Source organism: Plodia interpunctella, chromosome 19, assembly GCF_027563975.2.
Source record: "Plodia interpunctella isolate USDA-ARS_2022_Savannah chromosome 19, ilPloInte3.2, whole genome shotgun sequence".
NCBI classification, from domain to species: domain Eukaryota; kingdom Metazoa; phylum Arthropoda; class Insecta; order Lepidoptera; family Pyralidae; genus Plodia; species Plodia interpunctella.
The window spans coordinates 8,843,508-8,865,948 of NC_071312.1; the positions used below are offsets into that span (position 1 = coordinate 8,843,508).

At 36.9% G+C, this 22,441-nt stretch overlaps 1 protein-coding gene across 6 annotated transcripts in view; it reads right to left on the reverse strand.

Annotated features, from left to right (window-relative positions):
• The window catches only part of cv-c (crossveinless c), a 230,146-nt gene that overhangs the window by 5,202 nt on the left and 202,503 nt on the right, over nt 1-22,441 (reverse strand). For 4 of the 6 annotated variants that reach the window (XM_053759986.1, XM_053759988.2, XM_053759989.2 and 1 more), the window contains 15 exons: nt 21,822-21,935; nt 20,493-20,635; nt 9,622-9,771; nt 8,988-9,447; nt 8,671-8,813; nt 4,354-4,494; nt 3,689-3,798; nt 3,164-3,331; nt 2,750-2,862; nt 2,222-2,474; nt 1,693-1,796; nt 1,238-1,365; nt 597-756; nt 384-478; nt 230-253 (listed from right to left, as the gene is read on the reverse strand). In XM_053759986.1, coding sequence (XP_053615961.1) covers nt 230-253; nt 384-478; nt 597-756; nt 1,238-1,365; nt 1,693-1,796; nt 2,222-2,474; nt 2,750-2,862; nt 3,164-3,331; nt 3,689-3,798; nt 4,354-4,494; nt 8,671-8,813; nt 8,988-9,447; nt 9,622-9,771; nt 20,493-20,635; nt 21,822-21,935 — 2,306 coding nt within the window. The remainder of the gene's footprint in view (nt 1-229; nt 254-383; nt 479-596; nt 757-1,237; nt 1,366-1,692; nt 1,797-2,221; nt 2,475-2,749; nt 2,863-3,163; nt 3,332-3,688; nt 3,799-4,353; nt 4,495-8,670; nt 8,814-8,987; nt 9,448-9,621; nt 9,772-20,492; nt 20,636-21,821; nt 21,936-22,441) is intronic. The other 2 variants (XM_053759987.1, XM_053759990.2) reach the window with 1 other exon arrangement.

A 22,441-nucleotide genomic window follows, 5' to 3' on the forward strand; every position in this document is an offset into this window, starting at 1 on the left:
AGTGTGTGTTTGCAATGCACATTTCACTATCGAGACCTCTCGCAGTGAGACAGAATTAACCAATCATAGTGCGGAATTGTGACGCGACGACAACCACACCGCAATGTGATTGGTTAGCTTCTTCTCACTGCGAAAAGACTACAGTGAAATATGAATTGTAAAAACACTAAGCCCTCAGTAAAGTCTACATCGATGACATCATGATAACGCTCTAACATCGATGTCTCACCTTTTCCCCGACCGGCCACAGACTCTAAAAAGCATGAAAAAAGTTAGACACATACATAGAATTCGGAAAACCATGGTATTGAATGGTCTACATAATATGTATATTTGTTTAATTAATGTATAAGAAGAATGAACTTTTTGAACAGAAAACTTACTTTTCTTTGGCTTCTTTTAATAGAGCTTTTATGCAAGCTTGCTGAAAGCCTTTCCAGTCTTGATTGAAATCTCCTCCTAATTCTTCTAACGCCACCTGGAAAATTGGTATAAATTTTTGATAAATTAACTCTTGTCTTCTCATTTTAACATTTTTATATGTAACCAAAGTCAAATATCACTTATTGATGGACTTTGTGAACATTTTCACTTACCGGAACACTCTCCTCGAAGTAGTTGAACTTGCACCTGGCCAGCATGTCGGCGGGCGCCAGGAACAGCTGCTGGTGTTTCTGTATGAGCAGCAGCAGGCACGCGTGCGCCGCGCGGCTCTCGCTGATCTGGCGCTGGTCGGCCACGCTCTCTATCACCATTCTGGAAGGGCAATTTTAATTTATTTAGAGACATTAGGTATCCCACAGGTAAATACATCTTCTTATTAATACACTCAATTTCATAAGCAGCTAGTAGCCGAAACTAGCTAGCTATGGGTAGTAGTGGTTGTATGCTTGACGATTTGTTGAAGTGCCAGATGGTGTTATGACGATATCGACCATGTATCACTACACCACACACAGACTAAGCGCAACGTGATAAGCTGCACAGATGAATCGAAACACTGTGGCCAGATGTCGCTGCAGTCGACTCACAGTAGAACTAACAAGCCTAGAATGCCTAGTTTATAATAAATGTGCATCTACTGGTAAAGCTACGTAATTAGTAGCCACGTAAAGTATTGAAGCCTTAAATCAATCTTACCGAGGAGGAACTTCAAACGAAAACTGTCAACAAACATTTAAAAGTGAAACAAAGTGAAATCAACATTTTATATTAGTATGAATGACATGATTAATACCTATTCGAGTTGCCTTCCTTGGTGCTGCCAGTCTGCGGGGGCGCGTGGTGCAGCCGGAGCAGCGTCGGCGCGAGACACACGGCCAGGTTGGAGGCCGTCATCTGGTTCACTGTCGAGTGTTCCGCCACCTGGATGAAAAAGATTATGAGTGGGTTGCACCAGTCAATTTTGATGTTAACTTTAACTTGCGCAGAAAAACGCAAAGTAGGTCACGTCAGGGGTGTATACGTCAAAGGCAACGTCAAATACTCACCCTATATCTATGTAAATGAAGCCATAAATATTGCTTTTAGAGCCCGGTCCCATTGCAACGTTCTGTCGTCCTCTGTTGTGTTCCGAAACGTGCTGCTTCGTTATAACGGGGCACGGAGTACTTGATCTGTGCCTTTTAGGTTTATCTATAGAGTAAGTTCTGACCGGTATTTGTGATGAGTCAATACAGATTTATTACATACCTCAGCCAAGAATATAAGAAGGGAGTGCAAAGCTTCTAAATGTTCTTCAGGCAGCAATAACAACGCACACTGCACTGCGTCTGGTCGCAGTGGCTCAGGAACATCTATAAAAATGGATAAAGGGAAATTTGTCAATCTATACATTAATATACCTACTAAGGACTTGTTAAAATATATTATTGTAATTTGATAGATAACAAACTACTAGATAAGTCTGAATAGATCGGCTATCAAATACTTTATTAGTAAGCGGTAAAACAGGCCCAAAAGATCAATAATAATGCTGATTGTTATCAAGAAACTACTATTTTTTTACTTGCGATTTACTACGAGATTGTAGAACATGGGTTCGTTCTCATCTCACAATAAAGTCCATAAATATGAAATTATCCTCCAAAAACCTGACCATAACAAGGCTCTGGTAAACCGCCAGAATCCAGTCGGCATCCGTTCGTATGGTGTAAATCTAGCTTGCAAGACTAAACTGCCAAGACTTGCCATCACAAGGGAACCAAAACGTAATACTCACGTTGGAATATCGCGATGAAGGTCTCACTAAGCTTGTTGGTGAGCAACGCGTCCGGCAGCTCCCTGAAGTACTGCTTGACCATGTCCGCCACGTCGTGCGCCTGGCAGCCCTCGAATGTGAGGCTGGACTGCGCGGGCGCGCACGTGCTGATGTTCTCCGCCGCGAACGCGGCCGTCGCTGCGCCCGCCGCTTCCACTGTCTGACGCAGCTTCGCGATTCGCGATTTTACTCCGGCTTTTCGGAATATACCCATCTGTGGATGGTGTAAATCTAAATGTGTGAGATGCCAAGATAACATAATGAAGAAACCAAAGATTAAGTATCTTTTTGTAGGTAAGATAAAACTGAGCAAAGAACTCATGTCAAAAGTACATACTTAACAAAATGGCGGACTTATCACGTAAAGTGATCTCTTCCAGTTAACCAGCTATATAGTTTTTATACTACTTTTTGTCCGAGGCCACATTCATCGCCTGGTATTCATGTGAGTCAATCAATTTATAACGCAATATAACTTCTCGTTCTTACCTGATCTAACGCAGTTCCTTTTAACCAATTTAAAGCACTTTGTATAGGTTTTGGCAGAGAATGACCAGTCCTCTGAAGCGACACCGTGAGCGGAACTCCGAATACGGTTTTATCTGAAAAAATATATCATTATAATTTATATATATATATATATATATATATATATATATATATATATGTGATATTGTGTTTCTGCTGATTCAGTCGGAGATCTATGTACATTAGCCACCCAGCTCCTAAATATTGTAAATCTTTATCTCATTCTTGAATATACACATATTATTTCTCCAGTTTAATACGGGGGTAGGCAGTGAGCGACTGAATATAAACATTTGCCACTTGACAAATCTCACTTGTTTCCACAATTCCTACTCATCACTCTCTTAGGTGTACCAGTGTGTAATCCATCCATACCTTTATAATCTGGCGTCTTGATCTTCCTAATGAGTTTGGGGAGTTCCCAGTTCCAGCCCGACTTGTGTGACGGGCAGTACCTCTCCATGCACGCCGTTAGTCGAAGTAACGCCAGTTTCCTTAGGATGTGTAGCTGACCGCATGATAATGAGGCCATTGGTCTTGACACTATTGGAGGAGTTTAAAAAAGTATCGTTAATTAATAGAACTAGGTATTTATTATTTAAATAATATATAATTAATGTTTGAAGCAGTGGTGTCCAGCGGTTGAGACGCCCACTTGTGAAACGAAAATAGTTTTAAATTGTTTCTAGGTACTCCTGACACATAAGTAAAAAATAACGCGGTGAGAAAAGCTACACTCCAATTTATTAATTAAGGAGAAATGTATACTATACATATTCTCGATAAAGTTTATATACCTATGTATCAGAAAATTTGACACCGCTGTAGTTTATGATATCTTTATTTGCGTAGTAAATTGAGCGACACATTATTTCAGATCTACTTTTACTTTCTACTTACTGTAAGCTTCAGGGTCCTTCTGGTTGGTTACAGCCTGCAACGTGTTGTTCGCTTTAGGTCCCCCGTTTAGACCACTCGTCCTAAATGAGTACCATCTCTGAATGTTGTTCCTGGATATCACAAAATTGAATTTTCAGTAACGAGAGCAGAACCAGCAACGGATTGATAATAATTGAAATATTTTCATGAGATCACAGATAACTCTTGCATTGTTAGAAGAACGTTTTCGACGAAGGACATCTAGTTTTATCTCAATAATTCCTCTATGATCTCCAGCCCATTGACCTTCAGATCAATCCGCCTATCTTCACACTGAGCGTGTAACCATTGTAAACCATTGTAAGAACTGCTGTTGAAATTTGATTGCTGATTGGCTGAGTGGCGTCAGGTTCCGCTCTGGAAGAATACCACTACATGTCGTCCCGTGGACATCGTACGAGGCTATGGTACTTAAAAAGAGACGCATAGCCTTATCAGCTGTCAGGCAACATGACACCAAGTACGCGACCGGTTGTAAAATTACAACCGAATCTTCAACATTTTCAGGTTTATTATTTACGTTCAGACATCGCCGCGCAACAGCCCGGAACGGATTGAAATCTAAGTTGATTCCAAATGATCATTTTCTAAATACATGGATAAGCAACTCTGCATCTGCTACTTACTTCTTAGTCTTAATATCCAGGCTGTCGTCATCGTCGTCTTGGTCCCCGTCGTGCGAGTGCGACCCCGCCGAGTTGGGGCTGCTGTTCAGGTCGGAACTCCTGGACGCTGACTTATCTCGCTTGAGGCTCCGGTCGCGGAATCTGGAAGTAAGCCAACCTTTATACGTGGCTAAGGAAATTGGACATGATAGTGTAGCTGAGAATGAAATTTGAAATATTATCAGATTAGAGACGTGGCATACAACCATAGATATGAACTACTTTATATTCATACATGGATGTCTTATAGAGCTACAAAGTTATACATAGCATAAATTACTGTTAGATAACAATAGCATTCTCAACGGGGATTGGCGTGAGGCAGCCGGCCGATTGTAAAATAACAGCTGAATCTTTAAAATTTCAAGATTATTTTACTCTGATCCCAGGCTTCGCGGCAACACATCCCCCTATAAGACTAGGAACATGCAGACAAGAGAAGAAGTACGCTGTACTAGAAAAAAATATTCGAGTATGTGTAGCTGAACCTAAACGAGTGAAGAGTGAGTGCGAATGAGTAGACAACAAATGTTAAGAAAAGTACAAAATTAATAACCTACTTACAATTTTTTTTATTAAATTGTTATATATTTTCTTCACTAAATTAAAATAAATTAATATATAGGGACAAAGCACACAGATTGATCTAGCCCCAACCAAAGTTCGCGACTTGTATTATAAGATACTAACTTAATGATACTAGTACTATAGATACTAGATAGTAATAAATTAGGTATTGTATGAAAGTATTTAATTGTTACTAAAGGGTTGGTATAGTTTAAATAATAAATATATAAATATATTAGGACAAATTGAGCTAGCCCCAAAGTAAGTTAGAGACTTGTGTTATGGGATACTAACTCAACGATACTATTTTTTATAAGAAATACTTATATAGATAAACATCCAAGACCCGGGCCAATCAGAAAAATATCATTTTCCATCATGGCCCGATCGGGGATCGAACCCGGGGACTATACCACTGCGCTACCGAGATCGTCAAATTAATAAATAAACAATATAAAACCGTAACATGAAACACGTAGAACTCATATTCTCATTCGTTAAATAGACCCGATGGGATCTATATATTGAACTACATTTTAGAATGAAGTCAAACTAGAACGACATAAAACCAAAATAGACTCGGAATAAACGTCAACAATGCCAAATATGCCGTCTGCAATAACTGACCTTAATCGGCTTTCGGAAAGCGGAATCCTCATTGTCTTGGTCCTATAAGGTCTTGTAGCACTATTTTAATGCTAAATGTTTTTGCATGACCAAAAAGAGGCGGGATAACTTTTAATTAAAATATCAATAGTGGTTTTTATAGAGCTAATGAGAAAATCCACTCAAGATAAACATTACTTGGTCAAAAAGTTGTATGAAATATTTTTATATAAAATACTTAAACTGTATGTAACTGACTAAATGTTTGATGCTAAAATGATTTGAGTATATCAAGCAGTTTTGCCAGAGAAGGTGTATACCACAGATCAGAGAAAGAAAGAGATTTGATTTTTTTAATGAAATTATTCATTGCATTTAAGTAATTCCATGCAAATATTATAATGTATTACTATAGTATATTGATACGCGACATATCGAGATCCTATTGGTTTTCTATATTTATTTATACCTCAATGCATAAAATTGCAAACTAACTTTAGAAAAAGTTTTAGAATATGAAACGTATTGGCTAATTAGAATTATGCAAGAAAAGTCAATTAAATCCCCATTAAATAGCTTAATAGGAAATGAAATGTCATCGTTAAGGCAAGACATCAGAATCTTGACCAGGTGTACTATATAATTGCGGAAAAATAAATTAATCTCCTAGATTCTGTAATCAAGGACGCTTCATTAGACATCAGTCGTTCTCATTAGCGCTGTCTGATGGCTCCATTAGACCTCATTTGGTAATTGCTGTCTATTTACTGCTTCGAACACATTCCCGTTAGTTTAAGAAAAATATATTATTGATGGAAATTTGTAATTTAGCAAACACATGAGTGAGTTTCTTCTATTGTTTACTGTTTAGTCGTGATTATTATCGATAATGGATTACGTTGGTGTTGGTGGTATGGTGGATCTATAACTTTAGGAACACCGTGTACCTTTGTAATTATACCACCAGTTTTATCGATTTAACTACGAAAAAGCTCATCTTTTTCTTAGGACTTAGTTATGTCTACTGAACTTTACTTATTTATGTCTACTGAATTATAATTGTGTCTACTGAAAATCTGAAAATACCTATAACATTAAATAAATGAATGTATATTACCAAACGACAATTTACTTCAAAATACATTAAAAAAATATATATTTTAAAGGCTACCAAATAAAACATTTTTGAGGAACGGGCTCCATTATTTGCCGGGTTTAAATTCAGCATTAGGTCACGAAGAGCGATGATTTTATGACGAAGACCAAAATTGGAAGAACATGTACCTAATTACTCCAATTCTATCATATCACATACAAAATGCATATTAAAAGTCGGCAGTAGTCACAGCTAGAGACCATAATGTCAATAAATGTATTGCATCAAATGTAGAAAAATAAAGAATTTTAGAACATCTAAAAATCATTATTCAAATTCTTGTCGCTTATTAATCTCATTATACCTAGATCTGGTGAAGGACTAACATATAACAACGCATTCACAGATCTCGAACTATAACAAGGTCTCGTGATCGACAATTGAATTCGGTTCGCGTCACGTCCACGTCCCTTGGCGATATCTTCAATAACTTCGACACTTCGAGTTCACTTGCAATAAACTTTCAGGAACAGTTCATATTGGGTTTGTTGAAAACTATGCGTAATCTTCAACCGAACGCTAGACTAGGTACTAAAAGCCATTACAATTTTATCATCTCACAGACTTTTTGTTCTAAAACATGTATGGCTGTCTGTCTGTATAAATGCGATAAACTTAAAAGTACCGGCCGGATTTTAGTATGGTTTTCACCAATAGATCATGTGTTTCTGAGAAAGGTTCAGGTACGATATATTATGATTTTACTCGAGGGAAGCCAAGTTAGCCCCTAATCTATACTATTATTATAAAGACGTAAGCGTTTGTGAGTTTGTGACTTTGTGAGTTCGTATGTTTGAGGCGTTTAATCTCCGAAAAATCTTTCACCATTTGAAAGGTACATTGTCCAAGATTGCTATTAGGCTATATTTTATCTCAAAATACGCACGGGAGCGAAGCTCCGGGCAATATCTAGTTTATAATAAAATTGATGTAAGGCTGAGTTGCACCGTCAAATGTGACATTAATTTTAACCGGTGCGCCACTGACGCTTAGACAAAATAGCGTACTTTCTTTTTTTCTGCGCACGTTAAAGTTAACGTCAAAGTTGACGGTACAATCCACCCTAAGTACAAAGGATTTATTTCGAACATGATTTTGACATACAATTTTGCATGCCATTCTATTATTCATTAAGAAAATAACGTGTAAAAATCCACTCGCTCAATGTGTGAAGCAGTATTTCGTATTGATGACATCAACACGTGTCAGCTATAAGAAACTACAAGTTGTCCCTTCGTCCGGAGGATCCTCGAAGGACCAAATTTGGTGTTTCTTACCCCATTAATATTTAGTTGTTTGGAACATGTCATTTATAACTTATTTGCCGTTGTGATCATTGACAAAGGTTTGTTTATCTATAAATGCTTCATTAGATACTGGTATAGATTTCTATGCCATTCTTTACAAAAATATTCTATGTTGCAGCGGATGACAGCTATCACAAACGATAGCTATGACGACCTCGGTGGCGCAAGTGCTTGCCTCTGAACCGAGAGGTCCCGGGTTCGATCCCCGTTCGGGTCATGATGGAAAATGATCTTTTTCTAATTGACCCGGGTTTTGGATGTTTATCTATATATTATATGAATTTGTAATAAAATATCGTAAAATATAGTAGTAGTATCCCATAACACAAGTCTCGAACTTACTTTGGGGCTAGCTCAATCTGTGTGATTTGTCCTAATTTATTTATTTATTTATTATTACAAACTCCTGCAGCACATAGACGAGAGAACGAATGCACAGGCACAGGAGACATATTGACTGACCTCCACATAAATAAGATACGATAAATTAAGATAATCTGATATGGTTTATGTCTGAAATATACATTTTATTACATTAGATGTCGATTCCAGAGAACGTCATGAGATGATTGGAACAGTTCTAAGTCCAAAATTGGAGCAAGACGATGCTGCTATAGTGAGATTTACTACTCCACCACTTACTTCTGTCCATCTTTCCCGAGATTAAGCGAACTGGTCCGTATCGCCTGCCGCCGGTGCACCGTGTGTCCGGGAGACTTCTGTACCTCGCGGAGTACTTCAGGGTCTGGCTTCAGCTCCACCGGAGAAGGTGGCTCAACGTACACCTGCAGAGATACAGCGGTGTTCATTTATCACAAAAATTTTATTATTATTACATTACATTACCTTCTTGATGTGTATCTATCAAATCAAAGTCTATTTTAACCCGAGCTTGTTTGGAATGCTTTTACGGAGTTGTCTGGCTTCAACATGAGATTGATAAATTTGTGTTAACATACCTCTGTATTGTGATGAGTATTATGATCCTTATAATAATTGTGCCTCCAACTCGCCGGCTGACACTCTGAGTCGCTCAAGGCACTGGTGTCTTCATTCTTCATACCCCTATGGAAAATTCTCTTCGCTCGCCCCAATTTAGACTTTGTACTCTTATTACTAGAGCTCATACTCCCATCTGACGCGTAACTTGAGCTATCGTCACCAAAAGGAGGATTTAAAACAAATGAGTGTTCTAAAGGTGCTATAGGCGATGGTGGCATTATGGTCATGGGTGAAGGTGGTTGCGTTCTGATGGCTGGAGCGTGGAGAGGGGAACTGTTGAAGTCGGGGAAAGGAAATGCTGTTGGTGTAGTTGGAGTCATGTCTATATAGTTTAAGTCTGGATATCTGTCTGTCTGTGTGTCTAGGAAGTGTGGGGATGAGACGATGACTTCGGTTCTGTTTTGCCGTTTTCTTCTCCTGTAATCAAAGTCGTAAATTTAAATAGGTCATATATAGGATCTCAACATATATTTGTAAAAAGGTGTTTAGCGATATTTCTCGTTCGAACACAATTTGAACATTTCTTGTTGAAGCTACTTAATAATTAATTCAATGTTATTTCAATCTGCTTTCTTTCTATATAATACTTGCCTAGTTTTGAGTGATTCCACCCTCCTAAGCAGAGCTTTGGCGCCGTCTCTGAGTCTTTCGGAGCCAGTTCTTCGAAACCTGGTCCCAGTGTCTTCTTCATCCTCCTTGTCGCTTGGTAACTGTATCATTGGCTGCCCGGGTACTGTTAATCTGAAAACAAAATAAAATAGTAATAGTTTTATTTATCGTACTTTGCGATTTTTATATTAACACTGGTGCGTTTCAGTAATTCACGTTTCAGTATAAAATATTTTCAATAGCCAATATTTTGCGGTGTGGTTTTCGTCGCTTCACAATGATCTGATAACTTTTAAGAACATTTTCCCTGCTATTATACAACCAGTCTTATTTACTTTTTATCTATCTGAGATTAAAAGGCTTTCTCTAATTATCTCATATTGGAGTCTTAGCTGGCTATCTTCAAAACGATAGTTTATTTACTTTATGATTTCGAAATTGTATTGAAATTAAATCAATATTGCTTCGATCTGTTTCAACCATGCCAGATAACGGCTAATTGAATTGATAATAACTAGCTAATTGAAAACTACACTAATTTATTAGTTCAATCCGACAATTCGTTTGAGTGTCCCATTTCGCAAGGTAGCTATTTACGAAAACAACTTTCAATAATTACCCCTTTAAATACGACCGCGGTCCTATTAATGGCTTTTACAGATTTGGTTTACAGCAGTAATGATTGTACCGGTTGTTTGCAATGGAATGATTTATTATACACAATTATAAGTCAAGCTTGGGATATACTTGTAAATTAGTGTTGTTCGCTGCGAACTTGACCTCGCGAACACAATAACTTTTTTACAAAATTGTGAATATTTCAAAAACAACTTAATCGATTTCATTGTTCCACGAACTTAAAAATTCTATTGACAGATCTATATACCTTCTAAATTTCATCAAAATCAGACCAACGGATTCGTTGCATAGTTTAAAAGAAGAAAGCTTCGAAACCGACAGCGAACAGCGAACAAAGAGTGCTTGGGTATTTAACTATTCCGAAATTCTCCCGGGAATGAGGCTAATCGTTTAATATAGGTTGGAAGTTGTGATAACCCTCCAGGGCCGGAAGCACTTAGAGACAATTTGGTCGATTTTCATAGTTAATGACAGTAACAGGCGTTTATTGAGGGATTCGTGGAATTACCCAAAGAGGCCTTGAATTTATAATTAACTAGCTGCGCCTTGGAGCTACGATTCCGTGGGAATTTCTGGATAAAAAGTGCCCAATGTCTTATTTCAGGTTATATTCTACCCGTGTACCAAATTTCATAACAATCAGTCCAGTAGATTTTGCATGAAAGAGCAACAAACACACACATATTACGTACATCCTCACAAACTTTTGCATTTATGGGTGAAGTTCACGACTGTTTGAACGCGGCGTGTAGCGTTTCATTAGTGGCGGCGTTCAAAACGGCCGTGAAATTCTTCTTTATAATAGGTATTAGTAGGAAGGAAGGATGTCTGCTGTTAATGTGAGATAATGGCAATAGTTGTTTCTTATGTAAAAAGCTAGATTATTATAAAATGTGGCGTGTTGTCTCGCTCTAGCAAAGGCACTTTGCTTCTTTCCGTGGATGTCGTAAGAGGCGGAGAGTACGGACACAGGCTGAGATTGCTGACGTCAGACAGGCGGTCGATTGTAAAATCACCGCTGCATCTTAAAAATATTAAGGTTATTTTTTACGCTGGCTCCGGGTTTCAAGGTGTCACAGCCCCAAACGCATTAAAGAACACGCAGAGATAAGATAGAGAGTAGTTTACAATAAAACAAGATTATTGTAAATATATATGAAACGCACCTAGTTTGCACCTGAACGTAAAGACGTCTCGAAACGAAAGTTATTTTATTAAAGTTCTAAAACGAAGTAACGTCTTCGCCTCGAGAAATATTCTCCTGTCTTTTGCGAAGAAAACAAAAGTCCACTTAAGTGTAGTGGCCCTCACCTCAACTCTCAAGACTCGCCTTTCCGACACAATCCCTTTGTAATGGAAGCATTTGCTTTTGCAACAAGAAAATGTTATTTTAACAACATTGTATGTTTTATGGTACTTGCAGGTGAAATTCTTATTAAAAAAATTAAACCTCGATAAATAACAAACAAATAATCTTACTTTCGCGTTAATAATATTAGTTTAAAAAATATATAATATAGTCTTGCGTCACTTTCATAAATATTTAAATACTTTACGTGAAGAAAATCATTTGAGACGTAGGTAAGCATTCCTTTACAAAACATTACGAGGCGACTATCTTCTTTGATACTTTACAAAAGAAATGAATTGGTTTAATATAAAGGCCTCTGTAACATGCGCAATTTTCAGAATTATTTTTGCATCAAAGGAATGTGACATTTTTCAATTTCTTTATTGAGTCGTTCGCTACTGACAAGGTAATAAGATTTCTACACGACACACAGAATCGTAGCATAAATATCGCTGAAATAAGGGAGAAATGTACACAGATGTGTGTTTTTTACTTTATTATGGATTATAAGTATAAATACACGAGCATATAGCCAAGGCTTTTTATGCTTTAATTCCACCATACAACATCTACTAGAGGAATGAGGAGTAGTTCTCTAGCATGGAACCACACGCCCCAAACTTGCGCCATTCCTCATAGTAATTAAAATTGACAGATTGGTATAATAATTCCAAAGAATTTATATGGCAAATTGAAAGCGATGCGCGGTCACGAATCAACACTTCGATCGCCAATCAAAGAGCAATTGACCGGTTCATTAAATTGTATGACATATTACTTGTTATTTATTGGTCGGAATAGACGCGGTGTGACAGGTTATGAATGATTGTATACATTACAGATAATATTTTTTGTTTATTGAAAAATTGGTGGCAATTTTGTTGATCTTGAATAGATCTATTTTACATATTGACCAGGCATACGCAAGCATCGTAGTCAGCAGTCAGCGTCACGTAGTAAATGATACATCAGACGAAAACGTCATTAAAATCAAACTTTATTATTAGAGTCGATAGAACCGACCAAATCAATAAACAGATAAACTGTCTTTGTTAGTTAAAATGCAGTGGGACACAAAACACGCTTTAAAAAAGGAATAAAATGCTAATGCAAGATTTTTTCCATTGCCTTAAAATGAAACCTTTAACCGATCGAAATTTGGTATTATTAATATTTATACATGTATGAATGTACCTGTTCTTTCTTACTACGCATCGATATTTCTATCGTCAAAAGAGATCTTTACTAAATCAATAAAGAAGTCCATTCATTTAGCTGTAACAGGGTGACCAAATTGGATACATGCCACAGATTATCTATAAATAAGTAATGGCGTTCTGACAGGCGCGGTTCCGTATCTATGAGTGTTTATATTGTAATTTATATTGTGAGTTAACTGCGTGTAGAGGTAGACTATGATAACACGACTACTCCATTTTTTTTTCTGATGACTTTGGAATCTGACCAATTATTAATAAAGAATCTTTAGGAGAACATTATAAGCCCTACATACCGTTTATCAATTTTAGTCAGTGTTCCTGCTCCTTCAAAAAGAAAGTCTCCACAACAAAATATGAGAACTGCACTCTGGCCCTAATATCTCATTCCAGCAAGATCAGAATTCACTACTTCTTCCAATTAAAATTCTAAAATGCTTAGTCGACTACCATAAGGCTTCTGACTGCGTCGTTTGGTCGAGTCTATGGAAGGTGTTGGGAGAGCCGAGAGTGCCTAAGCATTTGGTGGCTATAAACAAAACATTGTATCTGCACAATTAGGGTGTCGTAAGAATCGATAATGCAAAATCGAACACCTTTGGCTTTGGAAAGGGTGTTAGATAAGGATTCATTCTGTCACCATAATGTACAATGCTTATGGGTAGTACATCATTAGAAGAGCTTGCGAGAACTGGAATTCGAGAAGTCACTATTAGAGGCACTAAAATCACAAACCTTCGACATGCATACACCACCCTTCTAGCCTTCAATGAGTCGGAAATGGTGGACAGATTGGGAATTGAGTGCGTTAGTCTGAAGATGGGTTTCAGGATTAATTTAGCAAGACAATGGTCGTGCTCATGTATCGTGGCAATAAGATACAGCTCACAGGCGCTTTTGGGCTTGAAACGGTGGAAATTGTATTTATCTCGGCGCGAACATCAACAAGCTCTTGTAAGGGAGAAATCGCTAATAAAATGATAGGTAGTTCCAAATTGTTATAATAGAGGTGTATAGTCATGTTATCATTGTTCATCTCTAATATGTGTATGGTTGTTGTGTTTGAGCTTGATCTACGTACTTCATTGTGTAATATGTCAAAATGTGTTTTGATTTATAGTAAATGAGCTGTCCAATTATCGATGTGTGTGTCTGTTTGTGCGTCAATATCTGACACAATACGTGTCAATCTTGACGATATATGTTTGACATTTGAGTTTGTAATCATCAATATTGCTTAGACAATATTTATCGTGTACCATTAGACAAAAAATTCTCAATTTAGCTTCCATAATTCTATTTCCATTGTAAAATTTCAGATTCTTGCCGTTGGGAATTTGTGATGACATGATGGAGCACGTAAATATAAAATAGACTATAAAATGAATAATGTTATTATATACGGCCCGCCCGTCCCGGCTTCGCTCGGGTAAAACCTTCTTAAATTATACAATTTAACCTTCCTCAGGAATCACACTATCTATGTTGTATGATGTATGACAATGTATGACGAAAACCGTTCAAAAATACATCCAGTAGTTTTTGGGTTTATCGCGTATTAGAACAGTAAGCAACAGGGAAGTCCCCCTATTGCGTCTGTCTGTATATTAATAATATGTAAGGAAGGGAGGACTAGCTGCGACCTGGTGCTTTGCTCTTATAGGAATTGTAAAATGGAATGTATGTAAACCTTTGGGAATAAATTGTCTAAATAGTTAAAACTGCATCAAAATTTATTATGGGGTTTAAAGAAAAGAAAGAAAGAAGAAAAAAATGTTTATTTCCACAATAATTCAGATTACAACAGTTGTATTTAATAAGGGAGGGGGGGGGGGGACTAGAGCTAGAAAATAATAGTATTGATATTTTCTGTGTAACTGAACACTTTTTTAGAAATGAAATTAAATTAAATTTTCCCGATAAGTATATATTAGCAAGTGCATTTGTAAGACAAAATGCCGAACACGGAGGATCATTAATACTATTAAATAAGAGTTATAAGTATAAAGAAAGGAAAGACATAGTAAGTCTATCAGTTGAATGTACTATAGAACTTTCTTGTGTGGAGTTGGATAAATATATTATTATTTCTGCTTATAGACCTCCATCAGCTTGTTGCGAAACTCTTTTAGACGTTTTGGAGGAAGCACTCAGGCGAGTTACATCTAACAATAAGCATATAATTTTATGCGGTGATTTTAATATAGACATTTTAGTTTCATGTTCGGAAACCAATGGATTTAAAAATCTACTAGACTCATTTAACTTAAAGCACACATTCTTTGAACCCACTAGAATAACCTCGACCTCAGCCAGATGTATAGATAACGTTTTCTGCGATTGCGCTGTTTATAATCAAAAACTGTTCGCCTGTCTGGGGTCTGACCACCTGGGTCAACAGGTATCACTTATACGTGACGGAGAGTCTGACCTAAGCACCGCTCCTGTAACTTGTAGGCCTCTAACTAAGCAACGTAAAATGCGTTTTCGCGAATCCGTTTATAACAAATTGCCAGATGTAGACCTCACAAAAAACCCGAATGACCAATACAATGAGGTGTTCAATATAGTAGAAAAAGAATTCAAAAAATCTTTTCCTATCAAAACTTTCATCAAGAAAGATAAACTTAACTTTTGTGATTGGGCCTCAAACGGTATCTATATTAGTAGAAACAGACTTTATGAACTTTATGGCCAAAAACAGTACAATCTTAATGCGGAATTCATAACATATGTTAAACGCTATTCTAAAACTTTTAAAAAAGTATGTTCTGTCGCGAAATCTTTGTATTTAACTAATAAAATAAAAAATTCGAGTGATAAGATAAAGACCGCCTGGTCCATCATAAATAAAGAGACTGGTAAAATTAACACGCGCGACGTAAATTTTGTATTAAAACTTGACGGTAAAACCATAAGTGCAGATGACGAAGTTTCCAACGAATTTAATAATTTCTTTTCCAACATTTCTAAGAATATCACAGGATCCCTTTTCTCTTGCTCCTATGCGGCAGATGATCTATTAAAAAGAAATGCTCCGGACCCTAAGTCCACTTTTACATTCAGACATATTACACCAGATGAAATTATATCTGCTTTTAAAGCCCTAAATGTTAAAAACACTGAGGACCTGTGGGGGTTTTCCGTCTCAGTATTGAGCAGCATTATTGACCTGATTGCTCCTCACCTAACCATAATATTCAATAAATGTATATCTGAAGGCGTGTTCCCAGACTTAATGAAAATAAGTAAAGTAATTCCTCTATTTAAACAAGGCGTTAAACATGATCCCACAAACTATAGACCTATTTCTATATTACCCACTCTAAGTAAAATATTTGAAAAAATTATTTTCAGTCAACTTGTGTCGTATTTTAATATAAATAAAATTTTACATAATCGTCAATACGGTTTCACCAAAGGTCGTTCAACTACTGATGCAGCAGCCACTTTAGTCAAAATAATTAATGAAGCTTGGGAATCCAAGCAAGATGTCGTAGGTATTTTCTGTGACTTATCGAAAGCTTTTGACTGTGTAGATCATAATATACTCAAAAATAAACTTCAACATTATGGTGTCACTGGCGCGGCTCTTAGTGTTCTTTCGTCTTACCTAGATAATAGAACACAGAGAGTAGAAATTAACAAAACAATTTCCGATAGTGCACCTGTTCACATAGGCGTACCTCAAGGCTCCATTATCGGTCCCTTTTTATTTTTGATTTATATTAACGACCTCCCATGCCTTGCCCAACATTTATGCGAAGTAGTTCTATTTGCAGACGATACATCCTTATTATTTAAAGTCGATAGAAAAAGTGAAAACTATAACTTTATAAGTAATAGCATGTCGGTAGTGCTTAACTGGTTTACAACCAACAACTTATCTCTAAATACAGAGAAGACAAAATGTATTAAATTTTCTCTCTTAAATAACTCGCACAATGTTATACCTTTAACAGTAAATGGTAAAGCTCTGGAATGGGTACATAGTACTAAATTCCTGGGCATTACTGTGGACGACAAATTAAAGTGGGATAAACATATTGAAATCACGGCCAAAAAACTTAGTACGGCAGCTTTTGCAGTGAGAAGGATCAGACAGTGTACGAACATAGATACAGCTAGACTTGTGTATTTCAGCTACTTTCATAGCATTATGTCCTACGGACTATTAGTTTGGGGTAATGCAGCTGACATAGGAAAAATTTTTGTATTACAGAAAAGAGCTATCCGTTTTATTTATGGGTTAAAACCTCGAGATTCTCTTCAAGAACTCTTCAAATCAATTAACATCCTCACTGTGGTATGTCAGTATATCTTTGATGTGCTTATTTTTGTCAAATCAAATTTACATTTATATAAAAAATTAAACGAAGTAAATAGTGTAAACACTAGAAATAAGCACAAACTTTGTATGAATAGATTCAGGCTTAAAAAGGTTCGGCGGTCTTTCGTGGGTCAAAGTGTAAAATTATTCAATAAACTCCCTGCAGAGGCTATTAATCTGCCAATGAAAAATTTTAAAATTTATGTTAAGAAAAATTTAATGGATAAAGCGTATTACACAATTAACGCCTATTTGACTGATAAAAACGCTTGGATCCTCCCGACAACTTTGCCACTCCACACATGATCTCCTAATTTTTATTTTACTGTTTTTTATTATTTTATTCACAATTTTGAATTTTGTTATAATAATTCGTATGGCATTTAAATTTTATTTGTAAAACATGTACGTGATTTGTGATCTTCAAGTGTCTGAATTATACTTCTATTTCGACGAATAAGAATTGTAATTATGAAGTCATGGGAATCGAGTGTGTCATGCTCACTCAAATGGTCAATCTGGTGGTGGCGTCGTGGGCCGGGTCGTGAGGTTCCCTCTATTATGGTTGAGCTACGCGATGGCTGTCCCATGCGTCAACTCGTGAACGGGTGCTGCCAGAGGGAACTGGTCATCTCGTTTCTCATATATTTTCATGTAAGTTAATTGTGTTTCACATCGATATATATATATATATATATATATATATATATATATATATATATATATATATATATATATATTATAATCAGCACTCGGATCACAATCATAACCTGTTTTGATATACCTTTTGACTATGTACATTATGTACTTTTATATATTATTAGAAAGAAAAGAAAAAAAAATTTTTTTGTAAGAAACAATAATGGTATGCCGATCTGGCATGATAGGGACCAACACTGTTCAAATGAGTTTCTTTCGGCATTTCTTCTCAGCAGTGGTCGTTCCGAAATGCCAGTAGTTTCTAGCTTGTGAGAAATAACTATAAATTTAAAGATTGACGAGAAAAAGTGCCTGTGAAGGTCTAATTTCTGAATAAATGATTTGAATTTGAATTTTGAATTTGAATTTGAGCCTGAGCTAGGAAAATCCAGTGTTTCAGAACTCCAGGATACGCCCACAGTAACATTGTGTGATCATTGGATATAAGGAGATATATTTTGGTGGAAGTGGGGGACAGGGTTCAGATGTGACGTTTTCGAATATGCTTGTGTGGTCCTAATGTCTCCCTTAAGGAGTTCCGCAATCTGGCTGCGGTACTTTCGAATAACATTAATCCTATGAATATTATAAATGCGAAAGTTTGTGAGGATGTAAGCATGTACTTGTATATAGGTATATTTATTACTCTTTCACGCAAAATCTACTGAATCGATTGTTATGAAATTTGGTACCTACACCGGTAGATAACCTGAAATAAAACATAGGATACTTTTTAACACGAAATTCTCAGGGAGATGGGGACCAGCGAAGCCCCGGGGCGCAGCTAGATATTTATTTCTTAAAACACAATAATACAGTAACTAGATACATATTATATGAATAGTTAAAAAGATAACGGGTTTTGAATGATGTCATAAATAGGCCTTTAAAATTCTTATCCAGATCAACAATTTTAACATCAACCTTTTCATAAAGGGTCATCTTTCACGGATATCTAGCACCAATCCATAGACAAGAGAGATACTTAATCAATAGAAAACAGAAGCCTTAGGCGAGAGCTCGTTACTAAAATCTCCATCACACATTGACAACAGAAAGGGCCAACAATGTATAATCAAGGTGGCCATTTGTTCTACTTGCAATGGTACTTGGCCCTTCACCTATCACGTTTCTATCGCGTTGCCAAACCGTAAGTTATAATGATAGGTTATTAGTATAGGTGGGGTCCAGTGACAGCGTAAAGCGATAAGCGGTAGCGGGATTGGGAAGCTTTTCATGTTTTCGCTGTGACAAGCAGATTTCCTACGCGGTCGACAACGTAAGAGACGTCAAAAATCTCACGTCGGATTCCGCGCGGATATGGCTAATTTGCATTCTGTGACCTAATTTGCACACAGTCATAATTGAGACTGCAAAATTTGGCGAACTGTTTGCCGATATTGTGGAGCCGGCATAAAATATAGCAGACTATTTATAGAACTACAAAAGCGGAACATTTATCCCATATATTGTTTTGTTGTATAACAATTCGTGCGAGCGACACGCGGGCATCAGCTACCTACTAATGTTATAAATACAGATATTTTACCAGGCGACTAAAGCTTTCTTACTTTTCAATCTAGTATATATTTGCTTGCATAATCCTGTGGATGAAAGCCAATGTAAATAAAAAATGAAACGATGCTAAATTCGACTTCCTTATAAAAAAGAGTTGTGGAAACAGCAACTTTCCAATACTCCGCTGTAACTGGCACCGCAATTAAAACTTCTTACATTGCGTCAAACCAATAGCCCAGATCGAGGGCGTTTTAGAGCAGAAACCCATTTTATTAATTGTTATGTGGATGACGTTATAATGGCCGCTTGAGATTAGGTAAATATTCACACGCATTCATCATGATAAGGTGGATATTCTCGGGTATTGTTTGTGAAAGAGAGTGGTATTCGAGCTATCGCGCCGGAAAATTGTCTATTGTTAGTGGCCGTCCAGTATCCCACTTATTTCAATGAAAAGTAGGTATTTAGAAATTGGTATGTTAGTAGAATTTAATGAAAATACCTAAAAAATCTAGGTAATAGTGTGTAGCTTGAAAATTTTTAGATTAGTTTAGCTGTATCAGCGATGTATTAATTTGGAATGTAGTTTGGAATAGTGAACATATCACTTTTTCCACTTTTTCAACTCTAGTCTATAATCTATGAATAATCCCCATTTATAGTCCTTTCGCACACTCAAGACATAAATACTTCGCTCAACTGGTAAATAATGTAGTACCACAGCCGATCGATACACTTCACAGTCCTACATACACTTATGCAGTCGGTTTTATCGAACAACTATATGAGAGTCTAACAGGCATTTTTTGAGCCTGCGTGTATCCACCTCATCTTTGCTTCTCATCAGACATCAAATTCAAATTCGTCAAAAAAGACAATTTTTAATAATAAAAAAAAGGTGTGGGTGTGTCATCGCCTACTAATGAATTTTAAAATTGGCATGGAATTTCTAGAGGGCAGTGTCAGTCTATCACAGACGGCTGTTAAAGGCTTATGGACAACTGTGTGAATTAGTCAATCTTTGATAGTATTTATTCTTAGTGTGTCGGCTCTAATAAATTGAGGGCCAATACGAAGCCACTGGTTTGGAAGTACTTACAAGTCCGGCTCAACATCAGTGTAGTGACCGTCAGCGTCCACCAGGCCGACCCGAATGGTTGGGAGAGTGTCGTCTTCATCATCTTCCACCTCCCCCCGTGCCTCCCGCGCCTCTTTCTCCGCCAGCGCCTTTGCTGCTATCATCTGTTGGAAATTTTATTTACGTTACAAATATGCACAATTTGGATTCAAATCCAAGAAATCAATAAAATTTTGACTACATTGATATTATAGATCTTAATGGTTTGTCACAAGTTCTATATTTTTTTTTTATTTGAAAAGGCCATAGTGGAATTTCTGAAAATAAGCAGTCGAGACAAAGGCAATGAACATGCTTTTCTAAGCTTTTATCAAGGTTAAATATATGAGAAAGATTGACATGCACTAAATCTTTGAACAATGCAGTAATTTATTTGAAAATTGACGTGGTAAATAACAATAATTCTTTGTTAAAAACCATCGTTTGCTACTGACTAGCAAATTAAAATAATCTCTTTTTCCATTCAGCGCGGCAGCCATTGCATTGTGAGGACGGGAGCGGCATTCCCATTCACGAAGGAATGCTTAATGGCGGCACAGATAAAATATTTTCACTACACGCACTGGCTGGCTCTCTTGTGAACATTCTGAATTAACTTCAGGCATTATAAAATAACTCTGTTTATGCCGCTGTAGCACCCTTGGGTGGGGGACTACGTAAACAATTTGCGTTATGAATATTTGTATTAATTTTAGCATAATGAATACTGCCCTTTTCTTTTTTAACCTTCAGCACTTTTTAAATGAGTGAGATTTAAGCAGAATCAAAAGTTATATTTTTTTATTCATCACAGTTACCGTTGCCTTCCATATGTAAGGTAGTATTTTCGAATTTAGTCGTCCTTGCTTGTCTGCTTGCTTCTCGACCAGCAGAGGAATTTCGACATTGTCAAGAAAGTTTCACCTAGCCCCGCAATAACTTGGCCATAGCGCTAGTGGATCTTTTAAAAAACTCAGTCTCTTACAGAATCGAACCCCTGGCATCGCATACAATCAAGATCAGCTTCGGACAACTAATCGACAATTAATACAATCTATCTACATTAAATAATATTATAGAAAGGAAGTGCAACCACAAGCAAACGCAAGCATAATATTTTCTGTAATATTATTTATTACGAACCCAAAAAACACAGAAACGGGCATAATACACCCAGAATCAAAGTGATCACTGTTATAAATATTTGTCGTGTGTTGGGTGTCGAAACAGGAGAAGATGTCTATCTAACAGACTACTGTCTAGATGTCGCAAAAATTATGCTTTGGCCTTCGTCAGAGAAGTGACACTCACCTGCAACCGCCGCTGCGCCTGCGGCGTGATCTCCACCACTCGGGACCACCTTCTGGACTTCCTCTCGTACTGCCATTTGTCGCTCAGCGCACACTGGTCGTCGTCAGAGTCGTTCTGTGGACGAAAATATAATTTATTCATCTTAATAAAAGATTACGCGTTGACGGTAACTACAGTTGATTTCAACAATATATAAATGGTAAATAGACCACATACGTCGTCAATCGTGGGTTACGTCGCTTTGCATCGCGCTATAACCCTTGAGGCAAAATCGAGAAACCCAAATCGAGAAATAGTATTAAAACTGATTTTAATACTATTTCTCGATTTGCCTTAGTGAGACTGATCTCACAATAGGCTCTATGAAGCAGAGTATAGCTTTATGGAAGTTCAAGGAATGGTATCTAGGTATCCAATATTACGCTAGACCCTGATTCTTTGCAAGTAAGGTATGGTGAACTGAACAAACTCTCATGAGAAACAATATAAAACTAAACCTAACACGTCGCCGTTGTGACATAAATATATTTAGACAGTTTACAATATACATACTTATGTATAGTCTTGTCAACAAAACCATTGTTAAGTTGAAATTAATTACAAAGTCCTCTAAAAGTCCA